Consider the following 18125-nt stretch of genomic DNA (forward strand, 5'->3'; position numbering starts at 1 on the left):
TTCCCAAAGGCAGAGACTGTTTTGTTTTTATTTATATACCCAGAAGAGATCGTCTAGAAGGACTTCTTAAACTCTATCCACTTGTGATCCCTTTTCACCCAAGAAATTTTTACAGGATCCCACCTTGAATCTGAACCGATGTGTTTCTGGCAGCATTAGTGCAAGTGAAGAAGTACAAAGATAGTGTAAAGATAGTACAATACGCATGTTGTGTGTTCAGAACTAAGGCTGCAATGAAGTCATGTAATGCAGTAGAGCAAATACTGCCAGAAACAACTCAGATTCATTATGCATTTGATTCTGAATTAATTTTTGGTTGTTACATTCAGAAAGCTTTTTTATTGTTGCCAAATATTTCACAATCTCACATTCAGTTACATTTGGTCTAGAACATAAGTATTTAATAAACTTAGGGAATTGAGTAAAGAGTAGCTCTTTTATTTTTGTTACAAACATTCTACACATCCATTCATTTGCAAAGTCTTATCAATGCTGCAGTGATATCATCCATGTGTCCCCTTCTACATTCCCACTAATATGACTCAGCTCAGATTCCCATCACTACTTATTGACCTAAACGAAATCTCTTTGCATATGTCCTACACATTTACTTATTTTAAAATGCTTTTAGATATCTTTTCCTTTACATCATCTACTTTTTTTCTTTGACATTCTTCTTCTTGAAAGTCATCACAAAGAATTATAAAAATATTATGTAAAACTCTAAGGCTTTAATTAAATAAAGTCCCTAAGAAAAGAATCTTATCATTGGAAGGAGATGTCTACATAAAATATTTCTGATCAAACTCTGGTATTCAAGATGCATGGATAACAAATAAAAGATAAAAAATTATTCTTCAAAAATTAGTCAAAAGATATAAAGTCTCATCAGAATAATAATTGTAAAGTTATGAATAATCATATGAAATGCTCCAAATCACTAATAACAGAAATGTTAATCAAAACAAATGTGAGGTTTTGCCTCAAAGGTAAAGAACAAAAGATGAGAATAATCACTATTGTTATGGGTTATGAAAAGAAAGTACAAGAATGTTCCATATATGGAATATAAGTTGGTCCAATCATTTTGGAAAGCAATTTTAAATTATTAAATAAAGTGATTAAACTGTCCTTATGTCCTCCAGGCTTCATCTAAGGCAGTTATCAAACACCTTGTTAGGAGTTTCCATTCCAATCAGTAAAATTAGGATATGAGATACACAAAGAATCTTTCAAAATACCATGTTTTAAAGATAACTAGATTTCTTCTGGATTATTTCATAAAAATCAAACCCTGATCCTCTGAGCAATTTTTTTGAGAACATCAAGTATCAATATAAACTTGTTTATATTTAATAAAACAAAAATTTGAAATTTCAAACTACATAGATAGGCTCAATAAGCACCTAAAGACAATACCTGAGTACCTTGCCTAAGGATTTAAAGAAAAACACACCCATTAGATACAATTTATGAAAACAGTAAATCAAATTCATGTGCTAAGCAGTTGACAATGTATTGCTTCAAGAACGGGGTAAGTAAATAGAGTACAAAGAAAGAAACTAACTAAAGAAACTAAAAATTTCCTTGGCAGAAAGAAATTTGAAATATAATTCACTGATGTGCTATGGCACAAAGTCATTAAAAACAAAGGAGAAAAAAATATTAAAAACAGTAATGGTTACAATGTACCAACAGTAAAGTGCTATAAATATGACTGAAACTAAAATTCACCACCTCTCTCAAAACTAAACCCCAGGTAGAGAAATGACTTTTTGATAATCAAATAAGATTTTCTTCTACTTCAAACTTTTGTATACAATAGAAATAACTATTCCTACCATTGGTAACCTTGCCATACAATGGTGTATATATAATTTTGAATCTGACTTTCTCCATTACTTAACATGTCTTTTTTCTCACCCTCACCATAACAAAAACAAATAAAATACTAAGGAGTAGGAAGTGAAGACAGAATAAGATCACATATAAGAACCAAAAATTATACACACTAGGAAAAAACTCTTCCAACACTTACAAAACTAGGAAGATGACTATATACATGTTCCATTACAGGGACTGAAAGCCTGCTTTTAGGTTTGCAGAGCAGTTATATATGAATTTAGCTAGGAGCCAGGCTTCTTCAAGGCTGATCTAATCTTATTTTGGATAAGAGTAAGATTAGGGAACTATATAGTTCTCTTTAAAGGTTGAAAGTAATCTCCTAGAAACATTAGTTTCCTGCAGAAGAGAAAGAGACAGACACTTTGTTTTCTACATTCTCATCTTCCTTCCCCCCCATCAACAGCAGCTCTATTTTCTCTTGCAAGGACATGCTGGATTGAGTCTTGTTTGGCATATCAGTTTGTTCCTTCTGAGTTACTCTGACATCCTTTGACCCCTGTAAACCAAAACAATTAGATGTCTTTGTGGTAGAGTCACCTGTTTCTGTGACCTTCCCTGTGGAAGATGCATGTTGATGTTTTGTTCTCACTTGTTTACTGTCATATTTTGTTTCTTGTTTCTGCAAACATGTATCTTCCTGAGCCTGCTGAGGTTTGAGATATCCTAAATCCAAAGTTTTAGGAAGCATGGCTCCTTCAAAAGACAAAGAACCTCTAGTGCTTTTCTGTTTCCCTTCTTCCACTGCCTTTTCTTTGGGATATGTTAATTGTGGTCTGACAAGAAGCCCCTCTGCATTTGTCTCATAATCTTTCATGGCTCGTTCTCTTCGAAGTCTCTGGAAATCCATCAACTGACGTAATTCCTCTGGTAGTTCCATACATGATGGCTATGGAAAGAGAGTGAAACATTCCTGCTTTTTCAAAACTCTAATTTGGGGGGCAGCTAGATGGCATAGTGGATAGAGGTCCTAAAGTCAGGAGGACCTGAGTTCAAATTCAGACTCAGACACAACACTTCCTAGCTGTGTGACCCTTGCCAAAAAACAAAACAAAACCAAAAAACTCTTTAATATTGTATTTCAAATCATCTTGTACTTACTTGCAAGCTATAAAGTCTATACTTTAAATTATGTTAATACACTGCCCTCTAGTGGCATCAACTAGTATTGAGGACAGAAATTACTAAATTCATCAACAAAACTTAAAACAAAACCTGGTATGAGTGTGTATATGGTAGCAAACAATTCCAGAATGTGTTTCCAATAAGAAAAATTGTCTTCCAATAGACTTGGGATGGAAAATGCCAACCGTATCGAGAACTATGGAGACTGAATATGGATAGAAGCATAATACTTTCACTTTTTTTTTTTAAAATTCTTTCTTTCTCGTGGTTTTTTACTTTTTGGTTTGATTTTTCTTGCACAACATAATAAATATGGAAATATGCTTTAAATTATTATATGTATTTAATCTATATCAGATTGCTTGCTGTCTTGGAGAGGGGGGAGGTAAAGGAAAAAGGGAGAAAAATTTGGAATACAAAGTCTTATAAAAATGAAAGCTAAAAACTATCTTCACATGTATTTGGAAAAGTAAAATACTATTGAGGAAAAAAGAGCATGTGGAAAACTAAAATATCATTGAGGAAAAAAGAATAGCTGTCCCCAGGAAACGCCATCAATATGTTTGCTATAGCGACTAGGACACAGCTTAATAGAATGATAACACTAGTCATGGTTCAGTTCAAGTTAAACTTAGGTTCAAGTCCTGGTGCTGTGCCCTATAGTGTGATGATGGACAAATCTTTTAATTTCTTAGTTGGGGAAATGGGAATAATATCCACATGAGCTGCCTCACAAGATAATTGTAAGGAAAGTACTTCATAAATCAAAGTGCTCCATAAATGCTAACTTAGTAAACATTTCAAGTAGAACAGGCACTGTGTTTTCACAAAAAAATTAAGAATACCAAGATCTTTTGTCATATACCCACAAGCAAAACTGCCTACCTCAGTGCCTCCTAACAAATCTCCAGATCCTTCCCGATAGGTATTCAAGTATGCATCCACCAGTGTAGTCAGGTCAGACATCATCTCATCCAGAAGTAACAAGCGAAGGGGCAGCAAATACATTGTCTCCAGGGCTAAAACTTTCAGCAAGGAAGGTGGGAGGGGTCGCATAAACCATATTTCAGGATTCTCCTATAGCCACCAAAACAATGTCTTCTGAATTATAAGCAGATATTTAAGACTAACATCTACTTTTGTCCATGTTTCCTTTACTCAAGGGGTAATACCGCAGCTTCTTAAATACTTGTCCAATGCATATTTGATAAGTCAACTATTAATAGTTCCTTATTAGGAATTAGTATATCCCATGCCCTGCCTCAAGTTTCCAGTGATGAGAAAGCACTAACTTCTAATCAAATGAAGTCTTCTTCGCTCAGAGCTGGGCCTAGGAAAGTTAAATGAACTGGTTGTTGTAGCCACTGTCTTTATGGTTGTTGTGGCTACTGTCTAAAGTTTGGGGATCATGATTAGACCTCCACAGTAGCAGAAGAAATTATATTTTCTTTGAGAGAAACTGCTGAGAAAATTTTGATTCCCAATCCCTTAAGTAAGAATTTTGCCCCTCTATACCTAAACTTGAAAACTGAATGCTTTCAGAGAACATCTCTTTGGAAACCCAATAAAACTGGTCTTAGTAAGGTTAAAAATATTTTTCCAAGAAGAAAAATTAAAAATTTGTTATTATCCATATCTTAAGATTGCATCTAGCCTCTTCTCTTAAACTGATCGCTTGAACAAACACTAGAAAAAGCAAAATCATGCAGAATATTCTTTGAAAGTCTCTATTAATCACCTGAACCATCTTTTGCTTGTCATCCAGGAAGGAGACACATTTGGGGGTCATTTTAAGATGTCGAATTAAGCTCTCCTGCAAGGTACTGATACAATGTGGAAGAAAACCACCTGTTTCCATGGAAAACTGAAGGACATCAGCTACCTGTTATAAAATAAAACAAACATAAATAACCACACAAAAAGTATTTGTGCAGTGTGAAAACAGTATAATGCAGAATTACCAAAACACTGAACCCCAGTATTGGCACAAATCTGGCAGCCTAAGAGAAGCTTTAAAAGATTTACTACAAATCATTGTGAAGTTTGCTTTTAAGATTATAATTAGAAATTTAAAGTTTCCTTTTAGATATGGACTTACTAGGATTTGGCTAAGATTATCCTAAATACCAAAGAATTCTGAGGAAAACAGAACATTTGAGCTAGGCACTCTCTCAATGCTATTATGGAGCATATTTCATTCCTTGGCTTTGCCCAGTTTAAACCTACAAACCCTTTTCCACAAGCCTTCTAATCCTCACAAGTAAATCATTTTTTACCTCCTGATATTGTCTACAAAGAGTAAGCACTAAAAGCCATGTTTTCATATGTCTACATACAAATGCACAAAGTACAGGTGACTAGCAAAATAACCCAGAGATCCTGATAGTAAGAGCCCAAGTTTTACTTCACAGTCATTCCTGAGACTTGGTGGGATGAGGCCCATGAATAGAATATAGCTCTAAAATAAGAAAACAAGGAGAAAGAGAGAACAGGTGTAAAATGGCAATATTTATCAAGATATGCCTCTGAGAGGAAATCTCAGAATTGAAAGGGTAAAATACGATATCTGAGTAAACATTAGAGAAGTATAACAGAATTCTCTGAACTGGAAAGGACAAAACAAAACTGATTAATAGGGTATTAAAACCCAAGATATTTAATAAGAGAACATTTAACTTTGTCTGAGTTCTGTCTGCTAAAGTCCACAGATAGATTCTAAAGAGCTCCAGCTCCACTCTGTAAGTGACTACAAGAACCTACAGATGTGGTTGCTAACCCACACCATCAGTGATTCCTGAAGGAGTGCTGAGAAATGGAGAGATGCTATAGGACAAAAGGACAAATGTTCCCATTTAGACCATAGCTAGAGGACTGTTTTCTATTTGGAGTTCCATGTTTTAAGATGGACTGCACTGTTCTTAAACTGAAAAGTATCCATGAGAAGATAACCAAAATAGTGAAGGACCTCAACGTCATATCATTAGATTTGATGTAGAGAAAAACTTCCTAACTACAAAAGCAACATGTCTCCAGGAAAGGATAGATAAATACCTATGAGGGATACTGCAAAGGGAATTAGCAGCTTTTGAGTTCTCTTTCAATTCTGAGATCTTGTGATTCACTGCCAGATTTCAGAATCTCTCCTTTTAACACAAGGGAACTGGCCATTTGGCATAATAAGGCTTTTACTTTATTTTTTTGTCATAGTTCTTTCAAGTGAACTTAGGAAAAAAGAATAATATATATCCTATAATACAAACTGACTCATTTTTTTCTTCTGAATCAGAATCTACTGTTTTCTGTGGATTCAAAACAACAAAATACACATATTCCAATATACCTCTATATGCCAGAGAAGATTTACAGAGAAATAGTGACAAGAGTAATGAGGTGAAGAATTCAAAGACCCATGCTGGAGTCTTGGCTCTAACACTTATACAAGGGTAATTTTAAGCAAATAAATCTCTCTCTGGGCCTCTATCTTATCTGTACAATAGGGATAATACAGCTGTACTCCTGCCTCCCCAGGTAATGGGAAAAATGTTTTGAATGGCATAATATGATGAAAATATCAGTTATTATTATTGCACATACCTGCGTGTCAAATACATTGGAAAGAACAATTCCATATTGATGAGAAAGACAGTCAGAAAGCCAACGACAATCATGAATAACCTGAGGAACAAGAAAACAAAGTAATTAAGACCTGAATGACACAACAAATACCAATCTCAGACTACCCAACTTCATTCCACATATTAGGAGAATTACTTATACTCACCTTCAAAATCTTTCTATCTTCTAATACCATCTGAAGTCCATTATTGAAAGCTCGACTTCCCAGAAGGAAAATGTCAAATAAGTAAACCCGACTACTTGTTGCCACCTATTAAAAAAAAAAAATATATATATATATATACATATATATATATACATACACATACTCCAGGACTGAGAAGTTGTGGAGGAAAGAGTACAAGAACTGAATAATGGTGAAAATGTGACAAAAAGTTTGACATCCATGCTTTTATGCTATGGAATGTGTTAATAAAGATTTTTCTTTTCCTTTTTCTTTTTTTTCTTTTTTTTTTTTTTTTTTTGGCTGAGGCAATTAAGGTTAAGTGACTTGCCCAGGATTACACAGCAAGGAAGTGTTAAGTGTCTGAGGCCAGATTTGAACTCAGATCCTCCTGACTTCACAGATGGTGCTCTATCCACGGTGCCACCTAGCTGCCCCAATAAAGATTTTTTAAAGCAGGTTTATAATTATTTAAGAAAGGAACTACAAATAATCTGGGATATTTTCAAAGGAAAGAAACCAACAGTGTTTATATACATAACCTTTTTTTTGGAAAAACTGAAATCTCATTATGTTTTGACTAATTTACTTTCAATAGTTTAGTAATGCCCTCGAAAAACAAAGATTTAGAAGGAATGAGGAATAATATGTAATTGCTACTAGATAATAACTATATACCATTATGAACACAATATTATGCTAAAGGTTTGTCATATAAAGTTTCATAAACCAAAAACTCAATTTTATATAAATGCTTTCATTTTAAATGGGCAACACAAATTTGACAAATGTCAATACAGCTTAAAATATTCTGAGTTATAACTGGGTTCAAATTTTTTTTTTCTTCACCTGAAGCCAACAGAGTTTCCCATGACGACATAAATTAACTCCTTCAGCTGCCACACTCAGGACACTCTGTTTCTTGATGTGCAGCATCTAATAACAACCAAAAGAAAACAGTTCCTGGAAACTCTAAGGCTAATCAATAAAGGAAAGGAATATTAGCAGAACACAGATTTTGGTAATGAAAGAATTTTCACATAAAATAAAGATCTATGCTCTTATGAACCTGTTATATTATAAAACTTGCCTTACCGAACCTCCATTATGCATTACTTATTTCTTTCACTGGTAAACTCAAAACAGAAACCCCAACCTGAGAAATGAACTACATTTACAAATCAATATAAAAGCAATAGAAATTAGCTCCCACTAGCACAAAGGCTATTGTTTTTGCTGAGAAATTTTAAGATTCAAGTATCGTTCATTCCAAATTCTACAGTTCTGTAACAGATATTGGTAGTGTCTTTCTTTGTTCAGAGAAACTAAAATGCTCTGCATGAAAGCAATATAACATGATACAGTGGAGGGACCATTGGATTTGGAGCCAGAAAACCTGTGATCTAATCCTAGCTCATTCATTTATTCTCTGTGAGACTTTGGACTTGTTACATACTGTCTCAGAAATGACTTCCATATTTGTAAAACTGATGGAGGAAAGAAAAAGAAAAGAAAGCAATATGATTTTCAAAAGTCCCTTCCATCTCTAAATGTATTACAATAGTGAAAAAGACAAAATTTAGAACAAGTTGCTTGTTGAATGATTGAAAACAGAGAGAATAGAACCACATTTCTTCTGATTTAGAATGGACTCATGCTTCGGACCTCAGGAAATAGACCTTTAAAATCCTTTCCAATTATAAAGTTCTATAAATTTCAGGTTTCTTTTATTAATCATTAAACCAAAATAAAATCTTTCATCTAAAATTTCTCAAATTAACAAACTCTTGATAAAATCAGAACTAATCAATGCACAAACCTATCTAAAATGTTGTAGAATTTTGACCAGTAATGTTAAAATCTAGAAAGATATGACAAAGAATTTTAAATGATACTTACAGCAGAACCAAACTTTTGTTGGAACTGATTAACTACTGTGTACGTCACATCTTCTTCCTCTAAATGAGAAAGATAACATTACAGACAACTCTCTCATCAACTGATCCTCCAATTTTGACTATCTTTATGGATCTTCCCCATTTGCAAATCAAATACCTACTTTCATTATTGCCTGGTAAAGCCTCTCTACTGTCCCCACATCTATACTTTGAACATAGGCACAGGAAAGGGAATACCAGGAACAATTTCTTTTGATAATGCAATATTTTCATCCTTATAATGAAACCTTAAAAATCCTTTCTAGTTTAGATTCTATGTTATTTTCACAATAATTCTCACAAGATCTGAGGCCAGATTTGAAGTCAGAAAGATGTCTTTCTGACTCCATGACTGGTGTTCTGTGAAGTACTACACCACCTAGTGGTCAGTTTGTATTATATATTTAGCCTATTTTCAATACAGCTTATTTTATTACACAACTATCCAGAGGAAATGAGGCAGGTTAAATATTTCAGGAATAATCTTTTCATTAGCACAATCAACACTAGGTCAAATCCTGAAAAATTTTAAACCATGATAAATCTCATTGTGGAAAATTCACAATACAAGATTCTGTCTTCAGGCCCTTATCAATTAATTACCTGATGGACTGTATTTTAAGTCATTCAGCAAGGTGATAGTATGTGACTCAAAGGAAGAAGAAGCTGAATCATTCAGACTCTGGTCTGCTTCTTTCACTTTGTCCATCCTTGTTCCTTCTGTTTTTAGGCTATCCCTACATTAAGACAACACTCAGAGGTATTTATTCTCTACTACCAATGACACATATAGATTTTATCTTATATCAGTATTATAACACTGCAGGTCTTGCAAGGATGATCTTGCCCTTAGCATACCTGACATGTAGCAAATAATTAATAAATGCTTATTGACTGACTGAATTTAATTAAAAAAAAAAAAAGACCTAGTTCTTCTGGCTTAGAATCTCTTGAGAGAGTAAAATTACCTACAAAATAGAAAAACCCATCCCTATATCCCCTGTACAAAGTATAGGAAAGACTTTTTTTTATCCTGACCAGAGTGACATTGTTTCCTTGGCAAAGTTCCTAAAAGACAATGATTTTTAAAAATGATTCTTTCTTCATACCTAACAGAAGCTGTCTTTTCTCCTACTCCTTGTTCCATATCATCCAGCAGTTCCACTAAAAAAAAAAAAAAAAAAAAAAAAAAATACATATATCTGTTTCTGACAGTTCCTCCATATGGAAACCACCATAAACCCTCAAAAACAGACCCTGATTTTGTTAACCAACACAAGGAGTAAACTGAAAAATATAAAGTTTTATTGATGCCTTTTGCTTTTATGTCACTTTCCCGTCTATATATAGTCCTCTTCTCTCTCCAATGGTTCTTCCCTTCTAAGATTTTTAAAAAATCAAAACCAAATGATGTTGTCTGAGATCATATGGAACAAGTCATCTTCCCAACTATACAACAAAGGGAAGGAGATAGATTTTTTTTTTAAGCTTTTCAGCTGTCCCAACAACAGCTGAGATCACGCTGTTCTTTCTCTTTCTGCCAGTCCATTCAAAACTTTTGTGGTTACTCAACTGAGTTATAAGGCCATTTCCTTTTATGTATGTACCACATTTGCTAAGTCTTCTTTTCTTATTTTACAAGTTTTCATATTATTTTAAGTTATCAATGGGAAGAATTCTTTCCATTAATGTAAACCAATGATTGTCTCTACTGAAACTACTTTTTTCAGAGTTTACCAAATGCTCTACTAATTACTAAATCCAATGGCTTTTTCTCAATCTTCCTCTTCTGTGATCTCTGTATAGCTTTCATTAGTCATGATCAATTCCGCCTCCTGGATTCTCTAGATTTTCATAACCTTGCTTTCTCCCTCTTCTCCAACCTGACTGATCATTTCTTTTCATTCTCCACTAATTTATCATGCTACTCCCACTCTCAAACCATAGGTATCTTCCAGGACTCACTGTCTCAGAAGACTTGCTCTGCTGAAATGCAAATTAAGACAACTCTGAGATATCAATCCACACCTCTCTGATTAGCTAAGATGACAGGAAAAGATAATGATGAATGTTGGAGGGGATGTGGGAAAAACTGAGACACTAATACATTGTTGGTGGAATTGTGAACGGATCCAACCATTCTAGAGAGCAATTTAGAACTGTGCTCAAAAAGTTATCAAACTGTGCATACCCTTTGACCCACAGTATTTCTACTGGAATTATATCCCAAAGAGATCTTAAAGGAGGAAAAAGGACCCACATGTGCAAATATGTTTGGGGCAGCCCTTTAGTTTCTAGTGGCAAGAAACTAGAAACTGAGTGGAAGTGGATGCCCATCAATTGGAGAATGGCTGAATAAATTATGGTATGTGAATGTTATGGAATATTATTGTTCTATAAGAAATAACCAGCAGGATGATTTCAGAGAGATCTGGAAAGACTTACATGAATTGATGCTAAGTGAAATGAGCAGAACCAGGAGATCATTACACACGGCAACAATAAGATTATACAATGATCAATTCTGATGGATGTGGCTCTCTTCAACAATGAGATGATTCAAACCAATTCCAATTGTTCAGTAATGAAGAGAGCCATCTACACCCAGAGTGAGGACTGTGGGAATCAAGTATAGACAACATAGCATTTCCACTCTTTCTGTTGTTGTTTGCTTGCATTTTGTTTTCTTTCTCAGTTTTTTTTTTCCTTGTTGATCCAATTTTTCTTGTGCAGCAAGATAACTGTATAAATATGTATACATATATTGAATTTAACATATTTAACATGTATTGGACTACCTGCTATCTAGGGGAGGGGTTGGGGGAAGGAGGGGAAAATTCAGAACAGAAGCTTTTGCAAGGATCATTGTTGAAAAATTACCCATGCATATGTTTGTAAATAAAAATCTTTAATTAAAAAAAGACTTGCTCTGCTTATTACACATTCTCTTTTTTTTTATGTGATCTACTCTCAAGTCACATACATACCTTTACTATATTTCCTAAACTCTACTTATGTACCTTCAACAGCATATTACCCATATCTACCTCTAGCACTTCAAATTTAGCATCTCCCAAAATGAACTTTTATCTTCATTTTCCTTTCCTCCCCTTCTAAACTTCCCTCTTTCTGTTGGTAATATCACCATCTTCCCAAACATTGAGGTTCAAAATCTCAGAGTCATCTTTGATTCTTCCTTCTTCTTTATGCCTTACATAATAGATTAGCTGGCAAATCTAATGGATTCTAGCTCTAAAACATTTTTCTTATTTTTTTTTCCTTTTTTCCCATTAACACAACTATCACTGCTTCAGGCCCTTATTAGTTCTTGCCAAGATAATTACTAACTGGTTGCTGTCTTTTGTGATATAATTGCCAAAAAAAAAAAAAAAAAAAAAAAAAAAAAGTTTTTAAACCATAGGCCTGATAATGTTATTCTTCTAGTCATAAATGCTCAATAGACTCCTACCTCCTTTATGATAAAATGCAAACTCCTTGACCTGGAAGTAAAGACACCCCCCCATTCCTACCAGTATCCAGTACCAAATTATCTTCCACTCATTTTATCTCCATTCATAATATGTTCCAGGCAAACAGGATTACTTGCCATTTCTCCTAACTCAATATACTTCCTCCCACCTTTATGTAGTTAGTCATACTCTGCATAGTGGGAATTTGTATCTTCCTTTAAAGGTCAGGTATTACCTCCTTTTGTGATGTATTCTAAAATGTTCTCTTCCTTTCCATATTTTCCTTGGGCCACTTTACTTTCACTCCTATCTATTGTCATATTTAATCTATGTACACATATTTAATCTCCCCCAGTAGAATGCTCTTGAAGGCAGGGAAGTTCTCATTTCTGTTTTTATTACCTAGAGTACTGAGTTAATAAACTTTTGTTGAAATGAATTTAACAAACAAACGTACACTGAGATGCTCTGGCATAATGCTTCAAAATAGTAAGAAAAGGTAAAACTACACACAAAATTCTAGTGGCTTTATATTTAATGAAATTTCCTTGGGGAGTATGAGAATATTTCATAATCTCTTAAAAAATTTTTCAATAATATTTAATTTTTCCAAATACATGCAAAGTTTTCAACATTGACCTCTGCAAAACCTCATGTTCCAAATTTTTCTCTCTCTCCTTCTTTCCCTCCTCCACAAGACAGCAAGGAATACAATATAGGTTAAACATGTGCAATTTTTCTAAACATATTTCTTTATTTGTCATGTTATACAAGAAAAATCAGTTAATTTTTCCTTTAAAAATATATTATAGGAGGCAGGTAGGTGGTGCAGTGGATAGAGCACAAGCCCTGAAGTCAAGAGGGCCCAAGTTCAAATCTGGTCTCAGACACTTAACACTTCCTAGCTGTGTGACCTTGGGCAAGTCACTTAATCCTAACTGCCTCAGCAAAAAAAAAAAAATAAATAAATATATAAATAAATAATATTATCAAGAATCTAAGAGTAAGTCCCATCATAACAAAATAAAGTAATACTGTTCTTTTATTCCAATTGTTGGAGAATCCAACTTCAGTTTACTAATAGGATTAATATCAATCTTCTGTTCAACATGAAATACTCACCATTCACAATTTCATGGCCAAAAAACATCTTCACTCCTGGGACACTTCTGCCAGTCTCCAAATTCTTGACTACGTGTTTGAAAAATGATATTAACAAAATATCATATAGTAACAAGAATAATGAAACTACCCCAAATCTATAAAATATCTTGTCTCTTAAAAGCTTAAAATGCTTAAATTTGGATGGAAGAATAAATTGAACAGACACCACCAGTTGGCATTGATAACCTCTCCTTCCACCCCCTACAATTAAAAATTCAGGTAAGAAGTCAATACCTATTTCAGAAAAAAAAAAGGGGGGAAGGGGAGCTTTGAACTAGAATTTTCCTGATGTAGTAGATAATACAGGCAATTGCTGACAATAGAGATTAATTTCATGATAATGCTTTTGATTTGCACAGAAGTATGTAGTTTTCAAAATGATTTACTTCTATGATTTCACTGATGTCCATAATAGCCATCTAAATTTTTCTTAAACTTCATTTTGCTCATTAGGAAATAGGTCTCAGGAATATACTCAAGGTCATAAAATTGTGACAGAGAAATTAAAACCCAGATATTAATTAACCATAAATCTCTCCCTACTATATAGTACCCTTCAGAACAAAGATATTTCTCCAACTTAACAATAATAGTTCACATTTATAGCTTACATAAATCTTAAGGTTTGCAAAATGTTGATTATACAAATACTATATCCTGTTGAGTTTCCCTACTCACCAAGGGGAACTATAACTGAAAATCACCTTTCAATATCCCCTTTCACAAATGAGATAGTGGGCTACAGAGCAATTAAGTGACATATCCAGGTTCACATGACTAATTAGTAACAGGGCCTGGGCCCAGGACATAATCCCATGTTTTGCCTACTATAAACTGTGCTCTACTGTGCCTCTTACAAATGGACTATGTTCAAAAAGTTCATTTGTAAGTACATTCAAAATGTAAAAAATCATTTGAAATTTGGAACTCACTTTTCCACAGAAATTATGTTATGATTAATCAAGAAATTAAAACACAAAGCCTAATTAACACAAATAAAATGGAGAAAGCAATCACTACACTATCTTTGCCAAGAAATCCCAAATAGGAGCACAAAGAATCTGAATTTGCTGAAACAACTGAACAATAACATATTAACACAGTTGAACCAATAACTAAACATCATTAACTACAGTGTCTGTGTAGAACATAGGTTCCAAGTTGCAATTTGTATCACAGAATGCCTGTGAGCAGCCGAAAGGGAATCTTCTCCCATCACTCCTTTCTTCAAATTCTGTTTCACTGGAAATGGAGAAAAGTTCTCTTGTGAAAGCATCTTGAGAAAGGAAGTCCTTTAAAATAGCTGCTATTCTTAATACTAGGTGTTTTCATGTGAAATATATTACAAGCAATAAGAATAAATATTTCCGAAAAGGCTATGAATAATCATATAAAAAATTACACAGAACTAGACTTAGAGAATTTAGCACTTTAATAAGTGGTTACCTAGATTTATCATCTAACTAGTTGAGAAACCTAGCCAAGTCAGTATCTTTTCACCTTACATTTCTTATCTGTAAAATAAGGTAATTGGAATAAATTATTTCCAAGGATCCCAAACCCAAGTTTTGATTCTGTAAATTTAACATTCTTTGTAAATGAAGTGTGTGAATTGGAATAAATTTTTCACCTTAATGGGAAAAAGGATTATAGAAACTTTGAAAGGCAAAAAAGGTTACAGAGTTAAGGGCTGTTAGGCAAAACATTATCTGCCACAATCTCTCCTGTTGAGAAAAAGAAGTCTAACCAACCTTCCAATTTCCCTCAAAGTAGAGAATGTTTCAATATCCAAATGATCAAATGTTGTCATTTAAATCTTAATCATGGTTCATTTAAGAGAATCATAATTAGAAGATTAAAAATAAACAGAGGGGCAGCTAGATGGTGCAGTGGATAGAGCACCAGCCCTGAAGTCAGGAAGACCTGAGTTCAAATCTGCCCTCAGACACTTAACACTTCCTAGCTGTGTGACCCTGGGCAAGTCATTTAACCCCAATTGCCTCAGCAAAAAAATAAAATTAAAATAAAATAAACAGAATAAGACCTTTTTTCAGAACAATAATCTTGCTAGGGTCCACATGTTGAAGCACACCCTGGAAGATGCCACAGACTAAAGTAATTTTCACCCTTCTACCCAAAATCTGGTTTAAGAAATGGTAATCACTGCTGGGATCCATCTTGTTTGATACTAAAAATAATTCTTCAAGCTTGCAGCTTCCTAAGCAGTTGAAAATCGAAAAGAAAATGAGATAAAAGTTTTTTGCTATTGTTTTTCCTTTTCTTTTACCTGAAAGAAACAAAGAAAAGAATAAGAATTATTAACTTGATACAGTTACTAAGTTCCTATTATATGCCCATGCACTATGCTATGAGCTCTCTCAGGAAGTTCATAATGGTTCTTTGAAAGAAATATATTATCACAAATACCAATACAAAGTCATATTCTGAAAATCAAAGAATTATAGGAAAATTCTCCTGCTTCATTAACTAAGAGTAAGAGGTCAAGGAGACAATACATAAATTTATATGGCTAAAAAATACTTCTTAAACAAAATATAAGCAAATAGGAACAAACCAACATTGTGAATTGTTGTCCAAAACATTATTAGTTTCTATTTATTCAGTCTGATATTTAAACATTATAACTACATCACATCACTCTAGGGAAATAAATGGGTATCTCTGAATCTAATAGAATTGCTTGAAGAATGCTGAATGAAAGCTAACACCAGGAACAGAATATTAAATTCTATCCAGCATACAGAATAATCTCCAAAATATATGTCAAAACATATCACAAGCACAAAGCAAAATTAAAGATCATATTCTTCAAGCAAATGTTAAATTCATTTTTCTAAGTTAAATAGATAAGATTTACAAATAACATAAAAAAGAAACTGAAGAAAACCGATTCTAATAAAAGAGAAAAAACGTGCAGTTTCCTTCTATTACTTATTTATTACCTTACTTATTTGATTTACTTCAAAGCTTAATTTTAACATAGCTAAAGTAAAAATTAAATAATAATAAAACCACAATAAAGTTTTTACAATTATATCTATTTCATCATGTATAACATTCAAATAGAATAAGGCTATTATTAAGCTGGTGAACAATTTAAAGCAACACCTTGAAAAAAAGTATCCTTGAGAGGATAACCATATAACCTGGAGGAAAAGATATTATTAACTTTCCATGCTTGGTAGTGCCTTGCAGAACTTTTGTTCCAGTGGCAACCTCAGAAATCTCCAGGTTCACCTCTATAGCCACAGTGGGATACAATAGAGCAGATCCCACGCAAAAATTAAAAGTAGCAGCCCACTTTTTCAATTATAAAAGCTAAGGTAGCCAATTCTAAATATACACAGTAACTCTTCTCAGTTCCCTTCTCGAAATGGCTTAAAGAATGAGACTTTACAAAGTTTTATATGTCTAAAAACAGGGGAAATTAGAAATATAATTAGAAAATAGAAATAATCCTATGATCTGACAGATTTGCTGGTAAAAAGTAAAAGGAAAGCTTAGGAAATATCAGCAATGAAAAGCTAAACTAACTATAAAGCTGCAATCTAAAATAATCAAGATTTGAGCAGGGTAAGGATTAGAAGAAAAAAAAAAAAACAGATCATGGAATTTAACACATCATGGACTTTAAGCTGGAAGGTCGTGCATCCGACCAGACTTATCTACAATGAAGCAAGTTCAAAATGAAATGCCTATCTTTTCCTAGGCTATCCTGATTTTCCTAATCAACCAGGAAAACCTGCAATGCAAAAGAAAAAAAGTTCCTCTTTTTTTTCAAGGGTCAACAAGTTATCTGGGAATATTCTATCACTAAAAAAAAAAGATAAAAGAGTAGACCGTTTATGAAATGTGAAAATTATTGGCCAACAAAATGGATGGCTTTCAAGGCTTGCTTGACCATTTCATTCTTTATTTCAATGATGAAATAAAGAAAATTGGTGGTCACCTGCCCCTGCCTCAGAAACTTCTACCCTTTTCTGATTGTGGGAAAGGACTGTTTCTACCATAGAGCGGAAGGCGGAAGAAGTATATATGAAGCCCAAGTTCGTGACTACTCGAGGCCTTGCTAGGGGGCACCGGAGGGGACAATAAAGACAAGGGAGGGGAGCCGGATGACAGACGCAGTGTGGCCCAAGTCGGTGATTCCTCGAAGCCACGAAGTACAGGCGGCCCAGGCAAGGCCAAACTCGGACTAGGACGCCATTACCCGGGCTGTCCGAAGAGCCGGGCCCGGGAGACAAGCGAAGGGAGCTTGAAGGCGAAGAACAGGGCACTGGTCCGAGCTCAGTGTCGCTATGGCCCAAAATTCCGAGTCCTGCCGCGCCGAGCCTCCAGGACTCGGAAAGAACGCGGCCAACTTGGCGGCTAGCCCGCCCCCGCTCACAGGTGCCGGAGCTTGCTCGTTTCCAAGCGAGCCAATCAGCGGGAGCCAATGGGCGCGCGTCCCCGAGGGCGGAGGAGGGAGCGCGGCAATACGTCACCAGAATCCAGAAGCCCTCAACTCCCGACTTGCATTTCTCTAGCGGACTGGACTAAAAAGAGTGGGTTTGGGGTTTGGTTTTGTTTTTCACCCCCATCTGTCCAGCAAGCTGTAAAGCGGAACCCATAGTGAGCTTTTTTCAGGCTATAGAAGAGACCAGGCCTTGAGAACGCAAAAAAAAGGGGTGGGTGCACTTCAACTTCATTTTTGAGGTCACCCTGTCA

At 34.5% G+C, this 18125-nt stretch overlaps 1 protein-coding gene across 2 annotated transcripts; it reads right to left on the reverse strand.

Annotated features, from left to right (window-relative positions):
* Positions 1–1890: 1890 nt before the first annotated feature.
* On the reverse strand, positions 1891–18042 carry EXD1 (exonuclease 3'-5' domain containing 1). 2 transcript variants are annotated; one of them, XM_031952113.1, is made up of 12 exons: positions 17629–18042; positions 15442–15615; positions 13356–13424; positions 9873–9927; positions 9367–9500; positions 8726–8784; positions 7676–7762; positions 6809–6913; positions 6622–6702; positions 4766–4909; positions 3913–4104; positions 1891–2791 (listed from the first exon to the last, which is right to left on the reverse strand). In XM_031952113.1, the coding sequence occupies exons 2-12, from the start codon at positions 15572–15574 to the stop codon at positions 2234–2236; spliced, it is 1617 nt and encodes a 538-aa protein (XP_031807973.1). In that variant the 5' UTR covers positions 15575–15615; positions 17629–18042; the 3' UTR covers positions 1891–2233. The 2 variants fall into 2 exon arrangements, with proteins under 2 accessions (XP_031807973.1, XP_031807972.1); XM_031952112.1 differs by having other exon boundaries at positions 15442–15684.
* Between the last annotated feature and the right edge of the window lie 83 nt (positions 18043–18125).

Source organism: Sarcophilus harrisii, chromosome 2, assembly GCF_902635505.1.
Source record: "Sarcophilus harrisii chromosome 2, mSarHar1.11, whole genome shotgun sequence".
NCBI classification, from domain to species: Eukaryota; Metazoa; Chordata; class Mammalia; order Dasyuromorphia; family Dasyuridae; genus Sarcophilus; species Sarcophilus harrisii.

Excerpts from the sequence above, each read along its gene's own strand:
- EXD1 (XM_031952113.1), bottom strand. The coding sequence starts at position 15,574 with ATGGATCCCAGCAGTGATTACCATTTCTTAAACCAGATTTTGGGTAGA. Across the intron at positions 9,501-9,872 it reads GAAAAGACAGCTTCTGTTAG|GGATAGCCTAAAAACAGAAG; the intron begins GTATGAAGAAAG and ends GTCTTAATGTAG. Across the intron at positions 4,105-4,765 it reads ACAAGCAAAAGATGGTTCAG|GAGAATCCTGAAATATGGTT; the intron begins GTGATTAATAGA and ends TGGTGGCTATAG.